The sequence below is a fragment of the Xiphophorus maculatus genome, chromosome 3 (assembly GCF_002775205.1).
Source record: "Xiphophorus maculatus strain JP 163 A chromosome 3, X_maculatus-5.0-male, whole genome shotgun sequence".
Classification (NCBI taxonomy): Eukaryota; Metazoa; Chordata; class Actinopteri; order Cyprinodontiformes; family Poeciliidae; genus Xiphophorus; species Xiphophorus maculatus.
The window spans coordinates 17,328,909-17,354,370 of NC_036445.1; the positions used below are offsets into that span (position 1 = coordinate 17,328,909).

General features: G+C 37.4%; 4 protein-coding genes across 5 annotated transcripts; 2 read left to right on the forward strand and 2 right to left on the reverse strand.

The window, feature by feature from the left end:
* Window positions 1-248: 248 nt before the first annotated feature.
* LOC106699927 (prostate-associated microseminoprotein-like) lies at window positions 249-1,692 on the reverse strand. Its single transcript, XM_014472543.2, has 4 exons — window positions 1,238-1,692; window positions 1,051-1,158; window positions 647-755; window positions 249-554 (listed from the first exon to the last, which is right to left on the reverse strand). The coding sequence occupies exons 2-4, from the start codon at window positions 1,154-1,156 to the stop codon at window positions 383-385; spliced, it is 387 nt and encodes a 128-aa protein (XP_014328029.1). The 5' UTR covers window positions 1,157-1,158; window positions 1,238-1,692; the 3' UTR covers window positions 249-382.
* Window positions 1,693-10,852: 9,160 nt separating this feature from the next.
* On the reverse strand, window positions 10,853-13,815 carry LOC102232133 (eukaryotic translation initiation factor 5B-like). Its single transcript, XM_023330641.1, has 5 exons — window positions 13,228-13,815; window positions 12,380-12,434; window positions 12,153-12,267; window positions 11,835-12,060; window positions 10,853-10,900 (listed from the first exon to the last, which is right to left on the reverse strand). The coding sequence occupies exons 1-5, from the start codon at window positions 13,519-13,521 to the stop codon at window positions 10,853-10,855; spliced, it is 738 nt and encodes a 245-aa protein (XP_023186409.1). The 5' UTR covers window positions 13,522-13,815.
* Window positions 13,816-15,608: 1,793 nt separating this feature from the next.
* On the forward strand, window positions 15,609-17,699 carry LOC102226080 (myosin-2-like). Its single transcript, XM_023330206.1, has 4 exons — window positions 15,609-16,072; window positions 16,555-16,609; window positions 16,843-16,960; window positions 17,045-17,699. Exons 1-4 carry the CDS (start codon window positions 15,776-15,778, stop codon window positions 17,076-17,078), a joined length of 504 nt encoding a protein of 167 aa, XP_023185974.1. The 5' UTR covers window positions 15,609-15,775; the 3' UTR covers window positions 17,079-17,699.
* Window positions 17,700-18,717: 1,018 nt separating this feature from the next.
* LOC102232383 (acyl-coenzyme A thioesterase THEM4-like) lies at window positions 18,718-24,398 on the forward strand. Of its 2 annotated transcripts, XM_005809140.3 has the most exons (6): window positions 18,718-19,146; window positions 19,986-20,178; window positions 22,299-22,461; window positions 22,756-22,866; window positions 23,000-23,124; window positions 23,209-24,398. In XM_005809140.3, the coding sequence occupies exons 1-6, from the start codon at window positions 19,018-19,020 to the stop codon at window positions 23,250-23,252; spliced, it is 765 nt and encodes a 254-aa protein (XP_005809197.1). In that variant the 5' UTR covers window positions 18,718-19,017; the 3' UTR covers window positions 23,253-24,398. The 2 variants fall into 2 exon arrangements, with proteins under 2 accessions (XP_005809197.1, XP_023186212.1); XM_023330444.1 differs by having other exon boundaries at window positions 23,000-24,398.
* Window positions 24,399-25,462: the final 1,064 nt, after the last annotated feature.

Here is a 25,462-nt window from a genome sequence, read left to right on the forward strand (position 1 = left end):
CAATTTTTTTCTTTTATTGCTGTTTGGTCAGTTCTATTTGCCAAAGCGGCATATGTGTCTTTTTTGCACCCTGTCTGAAAGTAGCATAATCAACACTACAACAAGGTAAATAACAAAATAATGCAACTCTCAGTTTAAGTCAAAAGGATAAATAATAGGAAGAACTATAACACTTATGTATAAGCATTTAATTTATTAATAGCTCTTATTTTAAATACCACTTTGAACAAAGTAAAAAACTCTTTCATAGTCAACAGATGCACAAAATAAAAATTGGTCACAATGTTAAAAAGGAGAATCACGATCGTGTTTTTTTTTCTTTGTTATATCTCAACAACCTTCACATTTTTAATGTTTTTTTCTTTTGCCAGAATGGCTTAAATTAAAATAAAGGACCATTGTCAGATTTCCATGGCTGCCCAGCTGTTCTGAGACGTCCTTGTCCCCAGAGACAGGGTAATTTGTGATTGACTCTCATCACAGCAACACTGGTGCAAGAGTCCGGTTTACGAATGACTTCACACCATTCTGGGTAGTCAACGGGCTTGGTCGCACTGTGGGGAGGAAGAAAGGTAAATTAGAGGAAGACATCAAGTGAAAATGTCCAGAAAAGGTTTATTTGAACTGCATAAGAAAACAAACTCACAGGTCACAACATCCCACTCCAAAAGGCTCCATGCAGACACACTGGTAGCAATCACTGGTTATCCAGCTCTCCCCAATGCCATACACCTGACCCATGTATTCACAGCTTGCTGATGAGGACAAGACAGAGAACCGTTTACTTAAACAGAACAGTAAAAAATTATGTGCTAAGAATTTTACTTGAATGAATGACAAATACACTGCCAGTCAATAATCATTTTCAGATTTGAAAGTAAAGCTTCTCAAAACATTTTTAGTTGATTATGTGGTATAGTATGGCAGTAAAAATTTATTTTTTGAAGTTGAGTGTATCATTAAACACAAAAAACACAACATGTAATACTATATTAAAAAGTATGCTTTCTAATTGATGCATTTATTAACAAAAATGTTATTAAAACCTACCTTTAGTGTTGAAGAAGCATTCACCACTGTTATACACACAGAAGCACGGCAGACTGACTCCCAGGAGCAACAGTGAAGCCAAAAGTACTTCTCTTGTGTTGGCCATTTCTGGGGAAAACAAAGGTTTACAAAGGTTAATGAGAAAAAAACCCACTGAAAGCACAATAATCCAATCAAAGGTACAAACCTGGGTCAATTTTTCAGCACTCCTGATTAAATCTCTCTTCAGACCTTACAGTGTTGTCAGTTCTTCTCTTCTGTTTGCTCTTCGTTGCAGTCACCGTCGTGATGCCTTCATGTTCCCTTCTCTAATTCTATTATTTTCTTTTTAAGTCTCCCCACCTCCTCCTTGGTGCCCCAGATGAACCGATGCACTTTCTCCCTTTGGTCTCAGATATTTATACTGCACCGCTACAGACTCATCAACCCCCACTCATGTATTACCTCCTTCTATCTGCACACAAACACAGACGCATGAACACACAGGCATTATGTTCGTCATTGCTTCTCCCCTCCTGAGCATACAGTGTGGAGGCTTTCAGATAACGTTTGTCTCAATGGATCCCATTTGACCCCATCTGTTGCAGCCCTGTTCACATCGTCCGTGAGATAGTCAGCCCATAGCTGATTGTTTAAGCTAAAAAGCTGCATTTATGTGTGTAGGAAGGTAAACAACAACCTTTGACCTCCCGCTCAAAGTAAAATTTAGAAAAAGGCAAGTGTCTCTGATTGTTCAAATGCATCTTTGTAAAAGTAAGGATATTATTTTTTTTCTTAACTACTTAAAGGAAGATTTTATTCAGTTGGTTTGGTTAATAAATACTTAATTAGCAAATGTGAGTCTCAACATGGTTTCATCTGACGACGTAGCTCTATAAATAGTCCTGTGCGTCAGTGTGAGGTTTGTTTTAAGAAAAAGCAACACAATGACCTATGAGGGTTTCTTTGTTGAGTTTAAGGTTATTTTTGGCTTTCTAACATTGGTTAAAAAAATGGTGATGGTTGTGTGATGGTCAGGATCTTTTCTGCAGCAGGATGACTCACTGTAATTGGTGGAGCCTTCATTTCTGCCCTGTTTGAAAATGAAGAATATTTGACCTTCAGTTTGTGACCAAAAACTCAAGTCACTTGTGCAGTGATGCAGAAGAACAATGATCCAAAGAACACCATCATATCCATGCATAAGCATCCACAAAACAAAATGAACCTTCAGGAGTGACCAAGTAAAAGTCTGAATTTAAATCTTATTTCTGTGACATGAACTTAAACAGTCTGTTTTTGCTTGAAAACTCTCTAGTGGGGCTCATTGGTCACAACTCAGTTTGAGTCTTTCTCTTAGAATTTGGACTGTTTTCCTGCATGAATGCAATAATTTTCTTTGAATAACACAAAAAACCTAATTAATTGTTCATCTGCAGCTTTGGAAAATAATTAAGAGACCACTTTAAAATAATCAGTTTCTCTGACTATACTTCTTATAGGTATATGTTTGAGTAAAAGGAACATTGTGCTTTTATTCTATGAACTACTGACAACATGTCTCTGAAATTCCTAGTAAAAAATTCGTATTTATTTGCAGAAAATGAAAAATGGTCAAAATAACAAAAGATGCAGTTCTTTCAGACCTCAAATAATACAAAGAAAACAAGTGCATATTAATTTAGAAACAACAATACTAATGTTTTAACTCAGGAAGAGTTCAGAAATCAATATTTGCTGGAATAACGAGGAGGTTTTTAATGGGGTTCAATGGAGTGGTCTGTTATTTTTTTCCAGAGCTGTATATGAGTGGGTGCTGTGATGCACCGGCTACGTCCAACATGTACTGCACTTCTTGTGTTTTTGTATGTAGAATCTGTTTTATATGACTGTGTCATTTCTGTACACACTGCTATGAATCTGAAACACAGTGGCGCAGTGGTGGTTCCTGGAAAAACACCTTCTTACCTTCTTACCTCTTCCTTATCCCACCCATGCCACCTAAAGACACATTCTGCCAAAAATAAAGAAAAACAACTAAAACTTAAAATCACAAAGAGTTTTTCATCATATAAGTTATTAGAGAACTATAAATATTTATTGTAATGTTGTGAATTAGAAAAAAAAGTCATTTTTAGAGGAGCACCTTTTATTTTGTACTTTTCTAGTTTTTCTCAGTCTACTGCGGGTATTGTGCCAAAAACTAACCAACAAACAAAAAGCAAAAAACTGCTGGCCATTGATTGCACATGTGTGCCACCAACTCATCTCTTTTTATAATAGGAATTACTAGCGCCCAGTTTGATTATTCTATGTCAAATTGTAAATTGTTCTTGTAAGGAGCTGGATACCTGTCCATTGTGTATATGCCCCTTAAAACCTTACACAGATGGATGGATGGACGGATGGATGGATGGACGGACAGATGGATGGTCGGAAGGATGGATGGATGCATTCATCCGTCCATGAATGGGTGGATGGACGGACTAATGGATGGATGGATGGATGAATGAAGGAAACGTCTTTATATTTGACTTTATATATTTTTCACTGACCACAATTTGCAACAAAATATCAACATGTAATAGAAAACCTTTATTTAAATAAATGCATTTAAAACATACAGTAAAGGTGGGGGTTAATGAAAATAAAACAACAAACATGCATGGCATCACGAAGCAAATGTTCTGTCTTTGATGATTTTAGATCAGAGGGAGCGATGACTGATCATATGACTGATCATATTGAAACACTGTTGTCAGCCTGGTGTGATGCAGAAAGGCTTTACTTAGTTTTCTGCCCCTTTTTAATTGGATGCACCTAAATAAAATCTGATTCACCCAACACTTATTAGGGATAGCAGCAAATACCATGTTGCCATAGATCTTTTCTAAAAACATTGCAGTTGAACGTCTCATTTAATTAAAAATCACATTATTCCTCATATTAGCTCCTACAGGTTCAATAGGATGAAATTAATAGTTCCCTTAAAAATTGTCTCTTACATAATAAAATGCCCTTTGGGAAAAAAAAAAAATCTGAATTCGTTGGTAGTTGTTCTGTTTCAGCCAAAAGCCAAAAAGCATCTTATCATTATATAAGAGCAGCTGATGAAATGTTAAAATTAGTAACTGAAGCATGCACTTATCTTTTTAATTGAAGCGATACATCACGAGTCACGCATGCGAAGACATTAACAAATCATTCGCCCTGCTTCTGTTTAAGTCTTGCAGAGAATAAATGCAGAATTCATAAAACAAACACACACACAAAAAACAGTTTTTAGAAGAATAATTATGGGACCTAACAGTGAGTTTCCTGTCAATCACATGGGCTAAAAGGCCTGATTCTTGCCTGCTGTAGTAAGACAAAGATCGTTATCTGGATATCTTGTTTATTCTTTATCTCAAGAACCAGGATCCCAGCTACAGCAGCTATTTGCTCATGGAGGAGGATCTTCCTGTATACTTAGAAGATACAGTGCACATTTACAAACTAAATGTGAGTTTTGGAGGGTGTGTGTTCAAAGACAAGCACAGTGACGCTTGAAAATTATTATCTCTTTGTTTTCCATTCCAACCTTTGTTCGAAACATTAATAATTTACACAGACTTGGTCAGAGTAGGTCATGAATTTATTTAGAAAGCTTTGCTCTCATGATGTTACAAACCACTGATGTAAAGTGTAGCATCTTTTTACCTGAGCAGCCTCTCTGCAGAAGATCAGAAGTCAGTGCCGGACTCTGTAGGAATATGTCTGATATTTAGTTGATACGATGAAGCACAAGAACAACCGAATATCAAACATATCACACAGCCTCTGGCTAATTAGTGGCGGGGTCCAGCAGACTGGTAAAACCTGTTGGGAACAAAAAAAAAGAAACTCTATCATGAAAACAATTCAGCAATCTCCCCTAAAAGATATCACCGACTGCCGGGCAAAAAGACGTGAACAACCAGTTCTGTAGGAAATGACACAGGATCAGCCTTCAGGGCTCTGGGCCTCCAACGCTGGGAGTCAGAGACCCTGCTGACATTTCAGATTATGGTGCGTTTGCTTCAGGGAGTGCAGGGTCGAATATCTCTCCTGGATCATGTAGAAACACAAAATGATGATACTCACCAGCTTCGTTTATCCAAAGATGTTACTACTGTCTCTTTTGCTTAAATTCAACGGCTAAGCAGAAACATTTCAGTGAGTTATAAAAAAATTTATTTGATGGTTTGATTAAAAAAGTAAAAAAGAAAAAAGAAAAAGAAACGCCTCTCACTGATTTTGGAGTTTAAATGCTTTACATTGGAAGGGCAGCTTATATTTATACCCGTTGTTTGAGTTTAGGGGGTTGGACCCAATAATCACTCTTTTGGGAACATAGAAACTCACACTGATGTAATTAGACACGTATTGATCAGCTGCTCTGGCCTGCAGCCTTTCCTCCACGCATTAGCCTGATCAATACATGTGATCTTCATCCAACTGTGAACACGCTCATGCAGTACACACACATACACACACGCCAGCACACACATGAACGCATATGCAGAGTCAAATAACTTTCAGTTTTTGCCTGTAGGGAGGACAAATGTCAAGCAAGATGGTCACTTGATTATGTCCTTTGTTATAGAGATAAAACACTAAATGTAGGAAAAAATTAGACACATCCAGTTCAACCAACTCCCTTCAGAAGTCAACTAAGTAGTAAATAAAATCCACCTGTATGTAATTATAAATACAGCCCTTCTGTGAAGACCTTAGAGGTTTGTTAGATAACATTAGTGAACAAATCGTCATGAATACAGCAGACAGGTTAGGGTGAAGATACAACAAGCATGTGGAAGACAGGGCTGTGGTTGGATGAGACCAACTTTTCTTAAACAAACCATCCTGAGAGCGGAACATGGTGGTGGCAGCTTAATAACAGGAAGTCCTGGAACAAAAACAACTAATAAAACCAGTTGAGACTGGGGTGGATGACTAACAGCAGGATAGTAACCCTGAGCATAGAGCTACATTGAATGTAGCTTCAAAGTAGATTCATGTGTCGAATGGCCCAGTCAAAGTACAGACCCAAATGCGATCTAGACTTTTAGCAGCATCTAAAAGTGTATGCTCTCTACCTGATCTGATCAGGCTTGAGCCATTTTACAAAGAAGAACAGCCTAAAATGTAAATTTCTAGAAGTGCAAAGACACGATAGATCCATCATTTATTGTTATTTCAATATCACTGCCACCCAATATGCAGGATTCTCTAGGAGTGCAATGAGTGTTAGCTAATTATTTTCCAGGCTCTCTGCACCCTGTTATATTTGGTGACCCTTCTTTCTGACCAAATATAAAATTTTTGAGAAGGCATTTGGAAAATTTAACATCAGAAGAAAGAACCTTTTAAATAAAACTTAGTGTTTGAGATGAAAATTATGAATTTTTTTTTTTTTTTAGTGGTCAGACTCATTATCTGCAGTCTATGTTTGCTATGAACCTAAAGGAAGATGAGAGTAACATTTAATAATGTTTTGTTTTGAGTTTTACTTGTCAAGTGGTTGTGGTGATCAGTGGTGAGAAAAATGCAGCAGGCTCAGGATATGATGAGAAATGGTGTTTTAATAAAGTAAATCCAGAAATAAACACAGTCCAAAACAGTCCCAAGCCGGGCAGCATGGGCGAGCTGAAGCCAGGGCTCGACGCCGGTAGCAACCGGTAAACGAGGGACGAAAAACAGACTGGGCACACAGGAGCAGAACGACAAATGCCAAGGGCGGCAAGTAACGACAAGGACCCAACGAAGACGCAGAGACACAGGTGACATTGAATACACAGGAGGTAATAAGGGAACGAGACACACCTGGGAACAATCAAGGGGAAGACAGGACAACATGGAAACTCAGAAGACACGGAAACTCAAAATAAATACAGTACATAGAAAAACACAGATCCTGACATTACTGTTATCACAACATTCACAAATATCATATGCTTTCCTAACATTGTGCAGCTGTATTACCTGAGAGCAAATTTTCAGTACTTTGTGTTTGTCTACCATATGTAATCATATTATGAACAATATTTTTAGATTTTTTGACTTGTAAAGTCAAAAGCATTTAGAAAATAGTACGAAATATGAGCATAAGGACTATATTTTATTTGTGTTCAAGAGAGATCTTTGACTTGTACTCTGTTTTTAATGACTGTATTCAAAGGTTTCATAATGCATCAAAATTCAATTGTTTTAAATTATGTGTTAGATGTTGTTTTACATGCATTGTGCCACTTAAGCACAATTTACAACGTTTGGGATTTGCAACGGAATCAGGATAAACTCAAAGGTTGCACCGTCCTCCGTTTTCAGGCTCTCGGACGTTGGGCTAATAGTGATTGTAGGCAGGCATATGGTTGGACTCTCACGTGTGAAATCAACATCATCTGCCAGATGCCTGCCAATAACAACACAGTACTTTCACCTCTACATACACTGTAGGTCATAACTGTGTTTGCAGTTAATAATTGATGCAATTCAAAAGCGATCGCCTTTGTAAACAAATAAGACGTCTTGTAGTAATGAATTCATGGATTCATCATTAATACAGAAACAATCTATGCTCTCCGTTTTAAAATTTACAGCTAATGTAGCAGAACGAGTTTTGCATTTTTGTATGTAAAAGAAAAATCTAATTTCTCATTCATGGACAACCCAGATATCGGTCAGGCTACTGTTTCAGTCCCGCTCTATCACCTCTGCATCCTCTCCTGCTATGACCTTGACAGCCTATTGGGGCGTGATGATAGCTCCCCGATCCCTGATCGCCTGTTGTGAGCCTGGGGGTGACAATTAGGCAATCCTCCATCTGCAACAGATGAAGGACAGTGTGAGAAATAATGGACAGTGTAGAAATCAACAAAATATTGCATATCATTTAAATGACAAATACAGTGTCAGGCAAAAGCATCCACACACATTTTTGTCAACTTCAGATTGCAAATTTTAGTGAATTTAACTGGAACTTTGCAGGAGAGATCAACATAAAGTAGTGAATAACACTGAAGTGTAACAAAAGTAATACATGGTTTTCAAAGCAGAGATCACATTTTACACAGGGACTGTTTCATATGAAGGCGATGGTTTAGAGATTTGAAATAGATGAAAACCAAACATTTAAAAAACACTATATCCTTGTTCGTTCATTTCACAATGATTCACCTTGAGTTTGTTTATCAAAAGAAAAAGGAGTATGAATGCTTTTGTAAGACGCTCTTTTATTTATTTCAAGTTTAATATTTCACATTAACCATTTGGGAAATCTCTTTTAAAGACTTCAGAGGAAAATAAATGCAGACATATCCCATGTTTTATTATGGAGTGATTTATTATGAACAAACAGCAAAAAGAGAATGTTTTATTAATTTATTCAAAACTAACATCTAAATTGAGATAACCGTACTTTAAGATTAACCTGTACCCAAATCAACCTGCATTTAGTTGGACTTTCAACAGATAACAGGCTCATCAGGAGTGATAAACATTTCCAGCTACTCTTTCCCTCTGTTTCTCTCTCTGCTGTTCTCTCTCTCTATCTCTCTCTGTCTCTCTTTCTCTCTTTTTGTGTGCTACACGCTCAACAGCACACAGGCCTGAGGCAGAGTCAAAGAGGAAGAGAGATGCAGGCAAGGTTAACAGTGATTATTCAATACCTATCTCTATGTTTTGAAAATTGAAGTCAAAGGAGTTATCTAACAGAGAGAGGAATGAAAATCTGAAGCCATTGCTAACTGACGGAAACTATAGGAGCTAAAGGCCAACAGAGAAAGCACAACATAAACCGGAATAGCATATCCAAGCAAATGGTGACTCTGCAATGAATCAATAGAGTGCTGAAAACCGAGCACTGACATTCTGCCTTGTTCTTTTTTTCACTGTCAGTAATTTGTTTCGATGCCTGTCCTCTGAATTTACATAAAGTCAAATATCTGCCAACTACTAAAACAAATCAGCTCTTATGTGCATTTCTGTGTGTCCCTGTGCTCTATATGACATGCAGAGTAATATTCTTCCTGCTTTCTGAAGTTGTGTACATGCATTAATCATTACCAGCGCAGCAAAGATTCAGGTTTGACAAGTATGTATTTTACAGCCACCCATCTTTTTAACACACCCTGATTGAAGTGTATTGTGCAGTTACTGAATGTTGACGGTGCAGCAACTGTACCATTCATTCGCCAGAGAAAAACACACAAAGGGTCTCATGTTCTTGAATCATTGTGTCGTTTGTCTTTTATTTTGAAACTATTAACCATAACTTTTGCTTGATTTTGGTCAGGTTTACCACTCAGATCATGCTTATGCGATTTGCGGTATCTAGATATCTCTTTTGTAAGTTCAAAGTTCATTTGAAGTGTAATAAGTCTTTCTAAGTCTTGAGATGCCTCGCCCAAACAGGAATGTGTGGATAAGCTTGAAGGACAGCATCTTTCCCTGAACATGTCAGTCAACGACTGAACTACCCCATCAGATAATGTAGAAGACATTCCAGAAACATCCAAAGTTTCATCTTAAGCAACTTACTGAACCAGTTTACACGTAGAGACAGACACTAGCTGTTAGCCTAGCTGGTTTAGTGACTTTAAACTTGTCAATACTTAAACCTGCTAGCTTTCACATATTCCTCTGTTTCTACCTATTGTGAATTGCTTGTTATGGATGATGTCAGTTTAAAAGAATAAAGTTTTTTTTTTATTTAATTATGTCATCATGTTATGCTAAGAAAAACATTGCCAGCCTTGCTATGTTGAGCAAGCATTCGCCTTTCAAAAATGGCTAATAATTACTTTATTTTCACTTTATCTATTCAGTTTATTTCAAGGAAATTTTACTTTAATCCTTTTAAGACAAAGTTTATGGGCTGATAATTACATAATTGAACATACACTCTCTTAATGGACTGTTGTAACTGTTAATTAAATCCACAGCGGTATGCTAACATCATAAACTAGCAATCATATTAACGTTTACTGAGATTTCTTTTCAAACGAGTCCTGTGAACAAAATGTTCTGATTATTCCACTGGTTATATATAATGCTTATTCAATGAAAACTTAGTTCTTTCAAAATTGTTTTACTTTTTTGTTTCTCACCTTGCAAAGACATTGTTAGCCTATCAGACTAGTTCATAAGGCCACAATAGCTTATAAATAAATTGTGCATTTTTGCAAAATAAATGTTTCAGACTAATCAAAGTTGTACTACACTTTAATAGCATGTACATAACGTATCATGTCCATTCAGTAAATATAAAGTCATTTTAAAGTGTATCATTTCATCATTCCATGCTAACTAACACCAATCTAACTAGGACTAGGTGGTGCAACTCAAAATGAACTGAGATGTTTAAAAGCATGGCATATTGTTTTATAAACTCCTTGGGGGAATTGTGAAAGCAGTTGATTGTGTTGTATTTTATTTTATTTATTTATCAGTGTAAACAAAGAGACACTAGATTTTCACATATGTATTTTTTAAAAACGCTTGAAAACTATGCATCATTTTTCTCCATCTTCACAATTTTTAACTACATTGTATTGGCTCATGAAAAAATTCCCAACAAAATACATTTACATCCTTAAGTTACGTGACAAAATGTAAAAAAAAAAAAAAAAGTTTAAGGTGGCGTGACTAATCTAGCTGGGGACTTTAAGTCCAAGCATTTACTAACGTGTTCCAGATAAAAAAAATAAATAAACCTGAAAATCCCAATCCCTCTAGTAATTTCTTTTCAGATGTGCAATCCAAGTTTATTTTATCCATATAGCAGAATTTTTGGGAAAGTGCTTCACATCCGTTCATCCATTACCCGCTGGTATCTTTGGCGGGGTTCACCCTGGACAGGTCACCAGTCCATCACAGAGCTTCCCGTTAACAACACAAATTTAAAAAAAAACTATCATATTAAAGCTGCTCAGGATTAATTTACAACAAACCCAACAAATTTCACAAAACAAAACCTGTGCAAAACAAACCCTGCACCATGACATGCTTTAACTTTTCATTCAGTTATGAAAACAGCATCTTGACAATTCTAATGAACAGTCATAAAGTCCTACCTCTGCTACATGTAACATTTAATGTCTTGAGGCAATCACAATTCAGATGACACTTGGTGGGAAACTGAGACATACGGCAAATTAGGACATAGTATGTCAAGTTACTGGTCGCAGAGTTGGTCTTTATCTCAGAACAAAAGCTAATTTTTAAGTTTACAAAGTTTGTTTTGACTTAATGATTTAGGTGGGAGAGAACATAACACCATTAATCTATTTATTTTTAATTAGGTTGATGCGGCTGATTTAATTCACTGTTTAAGTCTACAGACTATTGCACTGACCATTTTCAAGCTGCAGCTTGAAAATTAGAGGTCAGTTTGCAGAAATGTCAAGTGACTGAAAACCAAATCCACATGTATCCCTTTTTCTTGGATATGCTTCATGTCACCAGCAACATCGTATCCCAGCCAAAATAAAAGCCGGAATAGTTGTGTCCTTGTGAACATATCTGCTGAGCTTGAGATGTAGAGGAAAAAATGGTTGTTGTGCACATTTGTATTTCAAGGCATCTGTCTTTATGTCCACTTATTTGGCAGGGTTCACCTATTGTTTGGGAGCCGCTTCCTTTTTCTCCTCTTGCTTGGGGGGCTCTTCTTTTTTCTCCTCTTGTTTTTTGGGCTCTTCTTTCTTCTCCTCTTGTTTGGGAGGCTCTTTTTTCTCTTCTTGTTTCGGGGGTTCTTCCTTTTTCTCTTCCTGTTTTGGGGGTTCTACCTTTTTCTCTTCTTGTTTCGGGGGTTCTACCTTTTTCTCTTCTTGTTTCGGGGGCTCTTTTTTCTCCTCTTGTTTGGGAGGCTCTTTTTTCTCTTCTTGTTTCGGGGGTTCTTTTTTCTCTTCTTGTTTGGGAGGCTCTTTTTTCTCTTCTTGTTTCGGGGGTTCTTTTTTCTCTTCTTGTTTGGGAGCCTCTGCCTTTGGCTCTTCTTTAATGCCGCACATAGTCCTTGAAGGAAAAATTTAAAAAAAGTAAAAGTTAGAAAATGTGATCGGTAGACTTATTCTGCAAATTCAACTGAAATACAGGTATAACATTACTTTATTTGGTCTGGGTACTCTTTCAAGAAGTTGCACACTGGACTTTTTTCTGTCAGCTGCTTTTTCAGTCGATCTAGTTCTGCGTCCCACTCTGTCTTCTCCTTCTCAGTTTGGGCTGTGGACGTTATAAAAATTAAATGTTTCAGTATACCACTTGTGAAAAAAAAAGAGTTAGGGGGTTACGCATACACCGTTTCCAACATTTAGTAAAATGAAGCATTAATTACCTTTGAGGTTGCCCAATTTTGTTTCCTCTGCTGCCTGCTGATCTGTACCAGATTTCTGCCAATGAACAAGAAAATGTAAGCATATTGCTTGTAGTTTATTATTCATTTCCATTTCCAAACCACAGTTTTGCTTCTGGCAACAGGGCCTGCCTTAAGTTGGAAAATAAGACAAAATGTGACTTCAGAACTTGCAGAAAGAATACAAACCACTATAGCTAACATAGAGCAACAGGCAAACATTTAGTCCTGCTACTGACCTGCTGTGATGTCACTCATGCAAACAGAAGTCAAGCTTGATTTTCTGGTTTGTGCTGATTGAAGAATAAGCAAGACACTGACATTCCTTCACACAAAAAAACGTGTTCTCAAGGCTTTTGTTGGAGCAAAAATAATCTTTAAGAGTTAATCCAATAAGAAAATGACTCATAAGGCTACCGGTTTAACACAGAGGTTTGAGTTTTCAAGACATATTTTTAAATGTTAAAAAATAAACATGATTGCCTTCATTGTCCTACTATTATGTTGAATATCAAACCAGCCTGTTCAGTCTGACATCACATTAGACAGGTAACATATTTGGCTCTTGGGGGTGGGGAGGAATAGATCTGATCATGTGTAGACATGTACAGTATGTCCACACATATGTCTGTTGTTAGACATATGTCTAAAAATATTGAAAAGACTGTATAGTAGAATATGACTCTTAATAGATAACTACAAATTTGTGTCAATAGTAATACGTATATCAGATTGCCAATAGTCTCTTCAGATCTGTGTTTTAAATGGACGGGTCAGAAGTACATTGTATTAAATGATTGCGCTGATTTTATTTAACCAACTATAATCACCTGGGAACTCTCGCAGCCGGTTAAATCTCCAGCCGCCTTCTCTGCTTTGGTCTTCACAACCTTCACTTCTTCCTCCATGGCCTTCTGCTCGCCCTGAACCTTTTCCAGCTGGTGCTGCATCTCGATCTTCTCCTTCTGGTACTCCTGGAGGACATCGCTGGTCACCCGCAGCTTGATGTCCTGGAACCGGCTCAGCTTCTCGTCCTTCTCGTGGTCCCTTTTGCGCATCTTTAGTAATCCCACCAAAAGAACAGACGTCAGCAACGCCAGAGGGAGCACGAGTTGCACCTTCATCCTGCGCAAGAATAGAACACTTTCTTGTTTTGTGTCCTTAAGTTTCTTAGGGTCAAGGGGGTCAAGAGTTCTTCCTACAGGTGTCCGGGTTCTTCACTCTCCATGCGCCATCCGAGAGCTCCTCAACCTGAATGTGAAAGTTCCGCGTCCTACGGTTACACCTCCTCTCTGCATGGCAAATTGAAACCAATCCGCAACTCACCTGCGGTTGACTCACCCGAGCTTTCTTTGCTCACCTGCTTGGATCGGAGCTGTAAGCAGGAAGAAACGCCCCGTTCCCTCATCGCCGCTACAGCAGGAACAGGTTGCTGCACCTGTACCTGCGATGTCCTGGTTACACGTCAGACCTGCCACCTTTTGTCTCGCCACTTAAAGGGATAGTTAAGAATTTTCCGACCTGTTGAAAATGTTGAAAGTCGGAAATGGTGAAAGTTTGCACGGAGTTATCATCTTACGTGTACTAAGCAACTCTAATCTAAAACAAAAAGCAGGTGATATTTTAAAAAATCTATAAACCATTACATTTTTGGTGTCAATAAATAAGTCAATAAGTCAATAAATTGAAATTAGAGGCTTTACGAACCACCGTCCTGAGAAACATGCTGAACAGCATATGTAAAATGCTATCAGAGTAACCATATGTGTATATAATCGATATTCAAACTGTGCCTTTTTGTTGTGACAAAATAAAAATATGAAAAATGAGGAAGAAGATGTACACAATCCATGGACATATGTATGCTGTTGTGAAGCAGTCAAAAAAATGTTGATTAAGCAGTATTTTTGCATATGTGCAGGTGAAAATATTCTCAAAGGTGTCAAAAATAAACTCAACATTCATTTAGCAGTTATTTTAAAAACAAAAAAGAACAACTATTATTGTTGTTGATACACATTTGTGAAGTATACAACATTTCACAAAAGGGAATGATCTGAGCTCTAACAGCCTGATCATCTGCCGCCTTTCAACCTCTGCAGACTGCTGGCAGCACTCATGCATCTATTTTCAAAAGACAAACTGGTGCGGAGCAAAGTAACATATCTTCAGTCCCATAAAAAGATATAGGCTAGCATATTTTTCAGAAATGTGATTGATGTACTTGCTTTGGTGAGATATTGTATAGTGTAAAACGTGTTTTAGTACAACTTTTCCTATAAGAATGCACCTCAGAAATGTATAAATATTGATATATTTCAGCACATCATGCCTTCCTTACTTTTATTTGTTTTGGTTTTTTTTGTACATCCTAAACTAGGTTAGCACTCTAAGCAAGAAATAACAAGCAAACAAATATTGTACTTTCCCTATATTCCTCCAGGCATATGTATGTTTTTCTAGATTTGTGTGATGCGAAGGCCATGGTCAAGGGTCATGGGGCAGATTACAAGAAGACACTTTAAAATAAATAAAGCTGCATTTACTTAACACATTGGCAATTTCTTACACCACTTTACTTTTGTGCCAAAAGTGTATCTGGCCAGAAATACTTTACTTGTTCCTTTCCCAGGAAGATCTTTGAATGCCACACCTTGAATAAACAACTTAGTTTTTTGGGGGTTTTTTTATGATGGAGCTGTTTTAAGATGAAGAACTCCACTTTGGTCTTTGAAGTAGTTGCCTCAGTCTAACCAGCTAACCCGGATTTTTGAGGCTAAGCCAGTAATTTACTGGTGGTAAGATGTTCCCTATTTAATACCTTAATAGAAAGTCACTTAAAAAAAACCCTGAACTATCTCTTTAAGAAATCTAATCGATTTGCCCTTTCATATTTTATATAAAATCACCTTAAAGTTTTCTGAACTTTTAACAAAAGCCACACAAAGATTTAGGTAATTTTCTTGCAAATGAACACGTTTAATTATTAATTAAATTATAATTATGTAGCTATAAGGATTTTAAAAAATTCCAACATCAACTATTTTTTTGGAAAAAACGAAAATTCAAAGGCAATTTAAATATATGCGTTTTTCTTTTTCTTTTCATTATTTTTAAAAGCCTTCTTTTCTTTAGTGCCAGGGCAAAAAAAAAAAAAAAATTGTCACCAGGAAGCAGGTGTATCGACACGCCCAGCTTGCTCGGCAGGTAGAGCCGGTTACTACGACGTTGGTGTTCCTGATCTCGGGGAGAGAGCTGGTCACATTCTTCCAGGGATGAACAAGTGACCGCCGGCAGGTTTTACCACAGCAGACGGCCCCAATCAAAGTCTACCATCGATCGAGTGAGAACAAGAACAGCAACAACAACAAAAAAAAGATGAAGCTGGTGGTTTTTTTTGTCGCCGTCAGCGTGGCGGTTATGGTAGCGATGATTTTCCAGACTCTGCGTCAGGAGCTGAGTCTGCGTAACCTGAGGGCCCGCATGGTGGAGAGCTCTGCGGAGGTCAAGAGGAGGGAAGACTCCATCATGGACATGAAAAGTAAAATCCAGGAGCTCAAAACCACAGTGGATAACGCCAACCTGAAGCTGGAGGACATGAAGAAGGAGAAGTCAGAGAAGGAGAAGGCGCTACAGGAGTCTGAGAAAAGTCTGGAGACCTGCAATGCGGGGAAGGCAAGGCACAAATACTCATAAAGTTTTCAATGTTTCAGGTCCAAGCAGAGGCGGTTGCAGCATGATTTGTACCCTGGGCAAGCCCCCCCTTTTAATCTAGATTTAGGACATATAACAACAAGTTTCTTGAATCTCAATCTGATTAAAAGAATCTCTCAATCAAACCTTAAAATGTTTACTTTCAGCATAAAAGGTTTCTTTTACTTCTAATACGGTGCAGAATACATAAGAATGCTCAATCATCATGGAGAGACATGAAGGCAACTGGACAGCCAATTTGATTGAAATATGTTTAAAAAAAATAAAAATATTAAATACACAACAACTGAGACGGATGGAAAGGGGATTCAAACTGGCAGCTCCTCAGTTACAGGATGAACTCCTACCACTGTTGCCACTGTTGTCTCTATAATATATATTGTTTTGCACATGGCCTTTTTCTTTTCCACTCCTAACAAGTGCATTTGTATTCAACACTTTAGGGAAACGCTGAAAAGAAGAAGACAGAGTTGGGGGAATCCATAAAAAAACTTCAAAGTAAGTCCAGACAGAAGAATACCGTCATTGAACTCTATAAATATGTATGTAAATAAGGGAATTATGTTTCCTGGTGCATGCTTATGAAACTTTATTAGCTCTCTCTTCAAACTTCTTATTTTGTAACATGGTATTATGCACTGAACTCTAGTGGCAATGATTTAGCAATCATTTAGACCTGTTTCTAGGCATCAAATGTAGAAATTCTCCAATTTATTTATTTATTTTTTCAGCTGATCATGAAGCAGCTAAGAATAAGGCTCAAGAGGAGATTGGGAAATTGAAACAGCAGATCTTGGACAGAGAAAAAACTATTTGTGCCCATGCAGATATGACTAAGGAAGAAGCACGGTAAGATGAGCTGCTGGTCATGGTGACATCAAAGTCTTATTATATCAAGTCCTGATTTCTGATTTTCTCTTTTTGTTTTTGTAGGAAACTGTGTGGAAAGTCCGCTCCACAACAATAAAATCAAATCTGAGTAATCTTGGTTGAACTTTTCCACGTGAGAGCACACCTAAAAAGAACCATCTATAAGTTTTGTTGGCATCTTTTTTTTTGTTTATCTTCTTATTTTTTATATATTGTGGTCATGCACATTTAGCTGACTTATGGGAAAAAGGAAATAGTTTTTCACATTTTTATTTAAATAATGTGTTGTTTTTGAAGTGATTGTTTTGGTTGAATATTGTTTGGCTTCTTGAATCTTTAAAATATCTTGAAACATATTTGCGTATTGTGGAATTCATTATTTACACTGCTAGCCTCAGAGAATTTTATTATCTGAAACATCACCATAGGCACAACAGTAAAGTAGTTAAATAATGTGGCGACCCTTCAGCTGAATGGCTTAGTCCTTTGACTCCCTCTAGTGGAGAATTTAGTTTTTTTTTCATAGTGTTAATAATGGCAAAACCTTTTGTAATACTTTGGTTGTGCTTAGTAAATATTAATTATAGAAAAATGTTTAAAAATTAGAAAAAACAATCTGATACATGAGGGGTTCAAAACAATGAAAACTTTGCACCATTTATTTTCTGGTTATGAGTTAGTTATTAAAGCTGGTCATTTTCAAACTTGTCTGCTAAAAGCTGTGTGGTTTTTGAACATGTAGGTTCATTCAGTGTTTAGTATTTATTTTCTATGCAGTTTTGCTAAATCTCTTTTTATTTTTGCCCACTTTTTTTTTTACTAACTTCCTTAACCATGTTGCCTCTGCAGTCAGACGTATAACATTTTATTTTTTTTATTTTTATCAGAATTTCAGAGACAACTTCTAAAAAATAATAAAATGACTCGCAAAAACTTTCACAACTTTTTAAAAGAGAGAAGACAGTCATTTTAAATTTGAGTAAAATATGTTCTATTGATATATGTGTACTTTGGAATACATTAAAGAAATAATTTAATTTTTTTTTGGATTTTGGATCAAAGTTGTACACAAAATATATTTAAACATCTATCTATACTGTCAATATTGACTTCATTGTCAATTTGTCTATATACCACAGTCAGTATCTATAACAACTTTTTGAAGTAAATGATTCAACAATTAATTTTCCTCTCGAATTAATAAAATATTTTTTAATTTGAATCGAATATAATTTCATTTTCAGTATTCTATCTTGTAAGTTAAAATCTACAGTACATGCCAGTGACTAAAAATGGAAATTTATTGGGTTTAAATTGTTTTTTTACTTCAAGTTAAACGGGCACATTTACGATGACTAACTCATTAATACTCAATATCCTTTTGTCTATGAAATAGACATTGAGTCTATACATAATTACATTGGTCAACTAAGTTACTTAGTCCTGCGTCCCTCATTTATATCACATTGTGAAATTGTAAACACGTGTGACAGAGACTGGGCTTCATGGAACTTGCCACGTCTCCAACACATTTAGGAAACTACAGGTTTTTTTCCGTCTTAGTCAAGAAAGTGAGCAAACGGCGTTAAATCTAACACCCGTTTGGCGGTTTATAAAACAGATCACTGGTTGCTATGACAAAGTAGGTGTTACAGGAAGCTCTGTTAATACTTCAACCAATCCTGATGCAAATGTCAAAACACGTGACACTACGTCACTGTTACGGGTGCCGGAAGTTGACAGACTGCGCGAATCATCGCGACACATGAAAGTCACCGGTAAAACTATAACACTGTTAGTTATCCGATCTAGTAGGCTTTAAAAAATATATCGCAGTGTTTAACGAAGGAGTTTTTTCAGGTTTTTATTGAAGTGGCGGTATTTTAGTCACGATGTTAGCTATGACAAAGCGTTTTAAAGCCGTTTAGAAACAAACTCGGAGCTCGTTAGAGCAACCTTACAGTTACAGTAGTATCTCATTGAATACAAAACATAGCTTTTATTTCTTTTTTCTTAGATTTTTCTTCAGATTAGAAATGGCACGAAGTGTAGGTCGAATATTCAGCGGATTTCGGTGCTTCGGTTCTCTCCCATTCGGGAATCCACTACTGAAAACACAATGTTCCGGTGTTTTATTCAGGACCACCTCAGAGCGGACCTTGGTGGTAGGTACCATAACAAGCTGGTTAATTGTGCTGAATGACGCTGTGAACCTCATGCTATTCTCACTGGATGCTGGGCCTCCTGTTTAGTGAATGCACTATCCTCAGATGAATGACAGACAACCAAACAATTACTCAGGGACTCTGTCACAGGAGGAGGACAATAATGTATTTTTAAACGAGATGGATATTTTTAAAAAATATTAATAAGTAAATGTGCTTCGGTGATGACCTAAGCTAGTTTAAAGCTACTTTTTTTTTAATCCTACTTTGCAAAAATATTCACATTTATTACGTTACAACCACAATATATTTTATTGGGATATAAATTTTGAACCAGAAGGAAGACTTTACATGGTTTTGATCAGGCCATGGATTCTGACCAGCTTGCTTGTTTCTGCTGTAAAAATACTATACACCATGAGACTGCCACCACCGCCACATTCCACTGTGGCAATAGTTCTCTCTCATGTTAATTAGAGTAGTAGTTTTCTGTCACAACTAGCATTTTGCAGGTTGTTAAAGAGAAAATTCTGCATTGGTCTCTGATCAGAGCACTTCCTATAACCTCTTTCCTGTGTTGTGACTTGTGGCAAACTACAAGCAGACCTCCTCTGGGTTTAGACACTGGCTTTCTTCTCGCCACTTTTTTGTATAGGACAGATTCGTAAAGTGTGTTACTAATAGTTGTCCTGTCAACAGATTCTTCACAGCTGTGAATCTCTTCAGAGATACTGTGTGTATTTTGGCTGCTTGTTTTGACTAACCTAGATTTACACTTAATGAAGCTTTCTAAAAAAAACAAAAAAAACAAACAAACTGTAATTTGTTTTAATGTTCAGCATGTGCTCCCAAAAATCTTTCCCCGAAAACCTCGAGACTTCAGCCTGCCCAACTCGTCATGGGGGAAAGAGATGATGGAGCTCTACAACCATTACAACAGGCTGAGTAAGGAGGCGACAGAAGGGCAAGAGGACCATGGAGAGGAGTGGACAAGACTGCCAAGCTACAATCGGACTCTAAAGTATGCAACAGGTACAGGTTCAAACTGGGGGCTTTGTTTTGAGACAACTAAGCTAGAACTACCATCCATCCATCCATCCATCCATCCATCCATCCATCCATCCATCCATCCATCCATCCATCCATCCATCCATCCATCCATCCATCCATCCATCCATCCATCCATCCATCCATTTTCTTACACCCTTGTCCCTAGTGGGGTCGGGAGGTGCTGGTGCCTATCTCCAGCTAACGTTCCGGGTGAGAGGTGGGGTCACCCTGGACAGTCTGTCGCAGGGCAACACAGGGACAGACAGGACAAACAACCACACACTGACACCTAGGGAGAATTTAGAGACCAATTAACCTGACAGTCATGTTTGTTTGGACTGTGGGAGGAAGCCGGAGGAAGCTAGAACTTGTTTGAAGAAAACCAGAATCCTACAGAAACCCTGGCTTAAGTTTGCAGCTTTGTGAATTTTACAAATACATTTGCACCTTCTTTATATTTAAATGTGAATTATGATTTAAAGCTGGGATTCTCATTTTAAGATCATGCACTCAAACTAGTTGGTATTTTTTATTATAAATGTTTTGGTCTTCAAACAAACTTGCATATAAAAACAGAATTTAAATCCTCAGAGTGTTTTGGATTGTTTATTTTGCCATCCATGTCCACTGGTTCTCTTAAAAACTCTTCAAAAGGGGAAAGACAAGAGAACATGCTGTTCAAGTACTCAGATGTGTGTTTTTGTGACTTTGTTGATGTCAGAAAGTCAAGAATATGGCTATTCCCATATACTTCACTGTATTTACAGTAAGAGCAACTACTGTATCGGCACAATAGTTATTGGGGCTGTGGTTTATGAAGGATCATTGACAATACAGTGCCTCAAAATATGTGTATATAGTAATGAAATGAATTCAAATTTTGTTGTAGTAACATATTCTTTCACTGTGACATTGTTTCTAAAAATCCTTTAAATGTTAATATATTCAGTATTTGAAGAAAGTCTAATAGGAAATTCAAAGTCAATTCAGTTCCGTTTGAAAATAATTGATTAATCCCAGAGGGACAATAACTGTTGTTGTAACTGAGGTTGTACATCCAGATCTCCCGTAGCAGTCTTAATGAACACAGTCAGTCATGGCCTTTGCTCCATCATCTCCAGTGGTTCCACCAGAACAGAACCAGCCTTCTTCATCAGGTTGTTGAGCCTTTTTAAGTGCCTAGTTTTGATGCTGCTGCCCCAACAGATGATGGCAGAAGAGATTACATTCTCCACAACAGACTTATAGAAGATTTGCATCATCTTGCTGCCTACCTCGAAGGATCTTAGCTTCATCAAGAAGTACAGCCTGCTCTAGTCTGTCCCTTCTTGTAGTTTGTCTCGCTGTTTCATTTCCAGTCTAGTCTGTTGTCCATGTGAACTCCGAGGTATTTATGCTCCTCCTCCACCTCCACTTCTTCCCCCATCATGTCTCCTGTTTTTCTTGAAATCTGTTATCAGCTCTTTTGTTTAGTTCACATTCAAGATAAGACGATTGTCTCCACATTATGACATAAAGTGGTATACAATTTCTATTTTAGCAAAAATCAACAGTCTCACCATTTGGCACCTGTTTCAATTCTTATACAAATGAATTTAACAGGCATGTTCTCAGTTGAGCAGAATCTTTTACTTGATAATCAAGGACTTTCTGCTTCCTTGGAGGTAGCATTCTTCAAAACAGGTCAGACAACAGCACAGGCCATTCAGGTTAGGCAAATGTGTGTTGAACTGGATCGGCAAGGACATCTAAACTTGTCTATATTTACAGTTGGAGGGATAATTTAAAAGTTCAAGATAGCTGGAACTGGCAGATGAGGGCCAACTGGTTTATCTTATCATCATGCAAAGTGCAGAAGGTGGTAAGGAAGGTTAAACAAAGACAAACCCAAAGCTCACTATAGCAAACATTGGCGTCACCATGTTTCTATGAGAGCCATTTTGGTGTTTTGCAAAAATTTTCAAATTAAAAGTAGTTGAAATAATTTGTTTGTAATTCCTCATTCTGGTCTTCATACACTAGTTGTGAAGCACATATATTTCAAACTAATCACTCGAGGTTAGGTGCTGATCAGTCTGTGTACTTGTGTTGTGTCTCGTCAGGGGGAGCGTATCTCAGCAAGATAATCCAGTCAAAAGCTCGCCTTTTCACCCGGAACATCAGGGACCCTGGAGCAGCGTTTGAGTACGTTTTATTTTTCAGACAAGACAAGCTCAAGTGTGTGTGCATCTTCCAAGCTGGACACCTTTTGGAGGGACCGCCAGGGTGAGTTAACATTTACTCCTGACCATGTTTATGTCTGAAGGTCTATATTTGTTTTCATTTTTGTCTGTAAACATTTGTCATATTCTTTTGCATACTTGCTTTATTTAAAGGAAATGTTCCATTTGCTTTTTGCCTCTAATAGTTTTTTGTCTCAAACTTTTTAAACAAAGTATTTCTCTAATAAAACACAATTAAACAAATCTCTTTATAGGAAGGTGTTAAAGCTTCATTTGCCATAACACTTGTAGTTAAACCATGCAATAAATGTTTGAGAGACATCATGTGTGCTTCCAGACATGTCCACGGGGGGGCAATAGCCACCATGATTGACACCGTCACAGGAACGCATGCCTCTCTGCTTTCCGCACCGGTTATGACCGCCAACCTTAACGTCAATTACCGCAGGTAAAAAAAAGATGAGTGGATGAATGGATAGATAGATCGATCGATCTGAAGTTATTTCAAAATCAGTTGAACTTATATATGTGGAGAGCAGAGGATAATTCTTTTTAGCCTAAAATTGTTGTTTTGTCTGTAGTCCCATCCCACTTGGAAGTACTGTGCTGATTGAATCCATTCTGGACAAAGAGGATGGCAGAAAAATGTATATTTCATGTAGAGTGACCAGCACGGACGGCTCCAAACTCCACACAGAGGCAACAGGTAACTGTCCTCAGTGTCACTTCCATTTCTGTCATGCTACCCTCTGCATTGTCACCCTTCTTCTACTTCTTTTTCTCCATGCAGCACTGTTTTTGTCAATCAGTGTCAGCAACCTGCTGAGAAGGTGAAGCAGCAGGCCAGGCTGGCATAACAGAGGCCAGAACAAGCCAGTGTGTTTGACTTTGTGAAAAATTGGTTTGGATTACGGACATATTTTCTAGACCGTCTTGAAGAAACCTCACTAAATATAATCTTGTAGTACATGCTAATATGTCACTACTAACAGACTGAACTTGAATGCCTTTGCATAATGGTATTAACACAAAAACACCACATATCAAAATGTTAAGGTGTTATTGACTGTATTTTGAGTTACCCAGGGGCCTTACAGTTCAACGCTTCCCCTGAGATATTTTGTATATTTTTTTCTCCAAGATCAAAGTCTCTTGTGTGGATATTATTTTTCATTGAAGAAAGAAAAAAATATCGATGTAAATAAAAACTCTTATGTTATGTGGTTTTGCTCTTTTTAAAGCCCAAATATTTATTCTGTGATGTGCTTGAATCTGGGATAGGAAGTGCTTGTCATTTTTTGGTGATTCTGCTCAAGTATTTGTCACAAAGAACTCTAAACCGCTTTATTTAAAAGAGTTTTGGTACTGCCAGTAACAGAAAAAAGTAACAGAAGAGATGAAAGAAGGATGCTTTTGAATTTGGTCGTCTTTCTAATGAGAAAGCGTGAGTTTCATGCTTCTTGTATTACACCTTTTACTCATTTTTTGAGCTTTGATTGTCAGGTGTGGGTTGTTAGCTGTTACCCCGCCATGTGGTGTCTGTGGTCGGTTTAGAATGTGAAATGTAGCTTTTTTCACCAACAGAATATCGTAACTTAGTCATGAAGACATGAGGCCTTCAAAAACAAGTTCATCACGTCGGCCAATGCCGCTCACGCTGGCACTTTGAGCGTGTGTCTGCATTTAGAAATGACTGTGGCGTGTTGCAGCGAGCCGTAAAAAGTAACGGCTTCCACATCACAGAGAGGCACGCTGCTCTGGCATCCACTGCAGACCACGAAGTTAGAAAAACTGATGATATGCAGCTGCTTTCTTTTCTTTAATGCGTGCGATGGGACTTTGAAAGGGGTATGTAATAGCAAAAATGTTCAATATCTGTTTGTTGTTAACAAAAATTGGAAGAAAAAATTTCCCAATTTGCATCATGGGGCTGATGAATGATTTCAAAAAACACAATTATTTTATTAAAGAGAAATTCTCTTACCAGGATCTACAAGACATTTTTGTGAGTTTTTTTTTCTCATCTGACACAGATTTTATTTAGCCATGTGGTCATTTTAAATATTTTTTCTCCTCTAAATGGTTTTTCTGATGCAACGAGTCAGATTCACATGCAGTCATTATGAGTATAAATAGATTAATTTGGTGATTTTATCAGTGAGTTTCATTAGTATTCTTTCCATCTGAGGATGAACAACAAGCATGATGCTACACTCAGGTTCAAAATTAAACATTCAAGCTCAATTGCATGTTGATGAAGCCACATATTTATATATTCTGGACAGAATGGCACATAAATCAGACAAAATTTCTCCTGTTTTAATTCTGTTAGGGTTACCAAGATTATTTCTGCAAGCCAGATCAATAGCAGAACAGTTTATTACTACATTCACAAGACTGCTGTAAAATTGTAAGCCTCTGATTCACTGGTGTTAAATAGAGGCCCACATCAAATACAATACTATCTAATGTATAAAAACCATAAGAAATCAGTCAGGATATCTGGAACAGAACTGTGGATCTTTACCACTTCAGCTGGCATAAACGAAGCTTTTGTCTACTGTCCACAAACGTTATGGTTCTTTCCAGAAACTTAACATTAGTCTATGTCCAAAACAAGATGTCACTCCACATATCCAACCAAAACCTGGGCGTATGCAAATATCTGAGGCTAAATGTATGAGGGACTTGGCTTGATGGGTGATTTTTATATATTTGGCATGTAATAATGACTAACTACTAGTAGAATCACTAAACTTTTAAGAGCTGCTCTACACTGATGTTAGATTTTACGTTAGCAAATAATGGTCATAACCGTAGCAGCCTCTACACTCTATTTAACGTCAGTTCTTCCACATGTTGGTCTCCTGTGTGGTTTCTGTGTATGTATGTTCATCGCAGCACAGGCCTGGTGAGTCTTCTGAGGGCCCCTCACATCTCTAACCTCGCTGAAGCATGCATGCAAATGGAAATGCTACCTAGTTTGTAAAGGGTTTCTATTGCATGAAAGTGCGGGACAAATAAACACAAGCTTCTCTTTTTTC

Bases quoted from the DNA above. Each gene is read 5' to 3' on its own strand.
- LOC106699927 (XM_014472543.2), bottom strand. From the start codon at position 1,156: ATGGCCAACACAAGAGAAGTACTTTTGGCTTCACTGTTGCTCCTGGGA. The intron at 756-1,050 runs GTAGGTTTTAAT...TGTCCTCATCAG, and splicing joins ATGCTTCTTCAACACTAAAG to CAAGCTGTGAATACATGGGT. The intron at 555-646 runs GTGAGTTTGTTT...TCCTCCCCACAG, and splicing joins GGAGTGGGATGTTGTGACCT to TGCGACCAAGCCCGTTGACT.
- LOC102232133 (XM_023330641.1), bottom strand. From the start codon at position 13,521: ATGAAGGTGCAACTCGTGCTCCCTCTGGCGTTGCTGACGTCTGTTCTT. The intron at 12,061-12,152 runs GTAATGTTATAC...TTTTCCTTCAAG, and splicing joins GAGTACCCAGACCAAATAAA to GACTATGTGCGGCATTAAAG. The intron at 10,901-11,834 runs GTAGAACCCCCA...TGACCTGTCCAG, and splicing joins CGAAACAAGAAGAGAAAAAG to GGTGAACCCCGCCAAAGATA.
- LOC102226080 (XM_023330206.1), top strand. From the start codon at position 15,776: ATGAAGCTGGTGGTTTTTTTTGTCGCCGTCAGCGTGGCGGTTATGGTA. The intron at 16,610-16,842 runs GTAAGTCCAGAC...TTATTTTTTCAG, and splicing joins ATCCATAAAAAAACTTCAAA to CTGATCATGAAGCAGCTAAG. The intron at 16,961-17,044 runs GTAAGATGAGCT...TTGTTTTTGTAG, and splicing joins ATGACTAAGGAAGAAGCACG to GAAACTGTGTGGAAAGTCCG.
- LOC102232383 (XM_023330444.1), top strand. From the start codon at position 19,018: ATGGCACGAAGTGTAGGTCGAATATTCAGCGGATTTCGGTGCTTCGGT. The intron at 19,147-19,985 runs GTAGGTACCATA...TTTAATGTTCAG, and splicing joins CCTCAGAGCGGACCTTGGTG to CATGTGCTCCCAAAAATCTT. The intron at 22,462-22,755 runs GTGAGTTAACAT...GTGTGCTTCCAG, and splicing joins CTTTTGGAGGGACCGCCAGG to ACATGTCCACGGGGGGGCAA.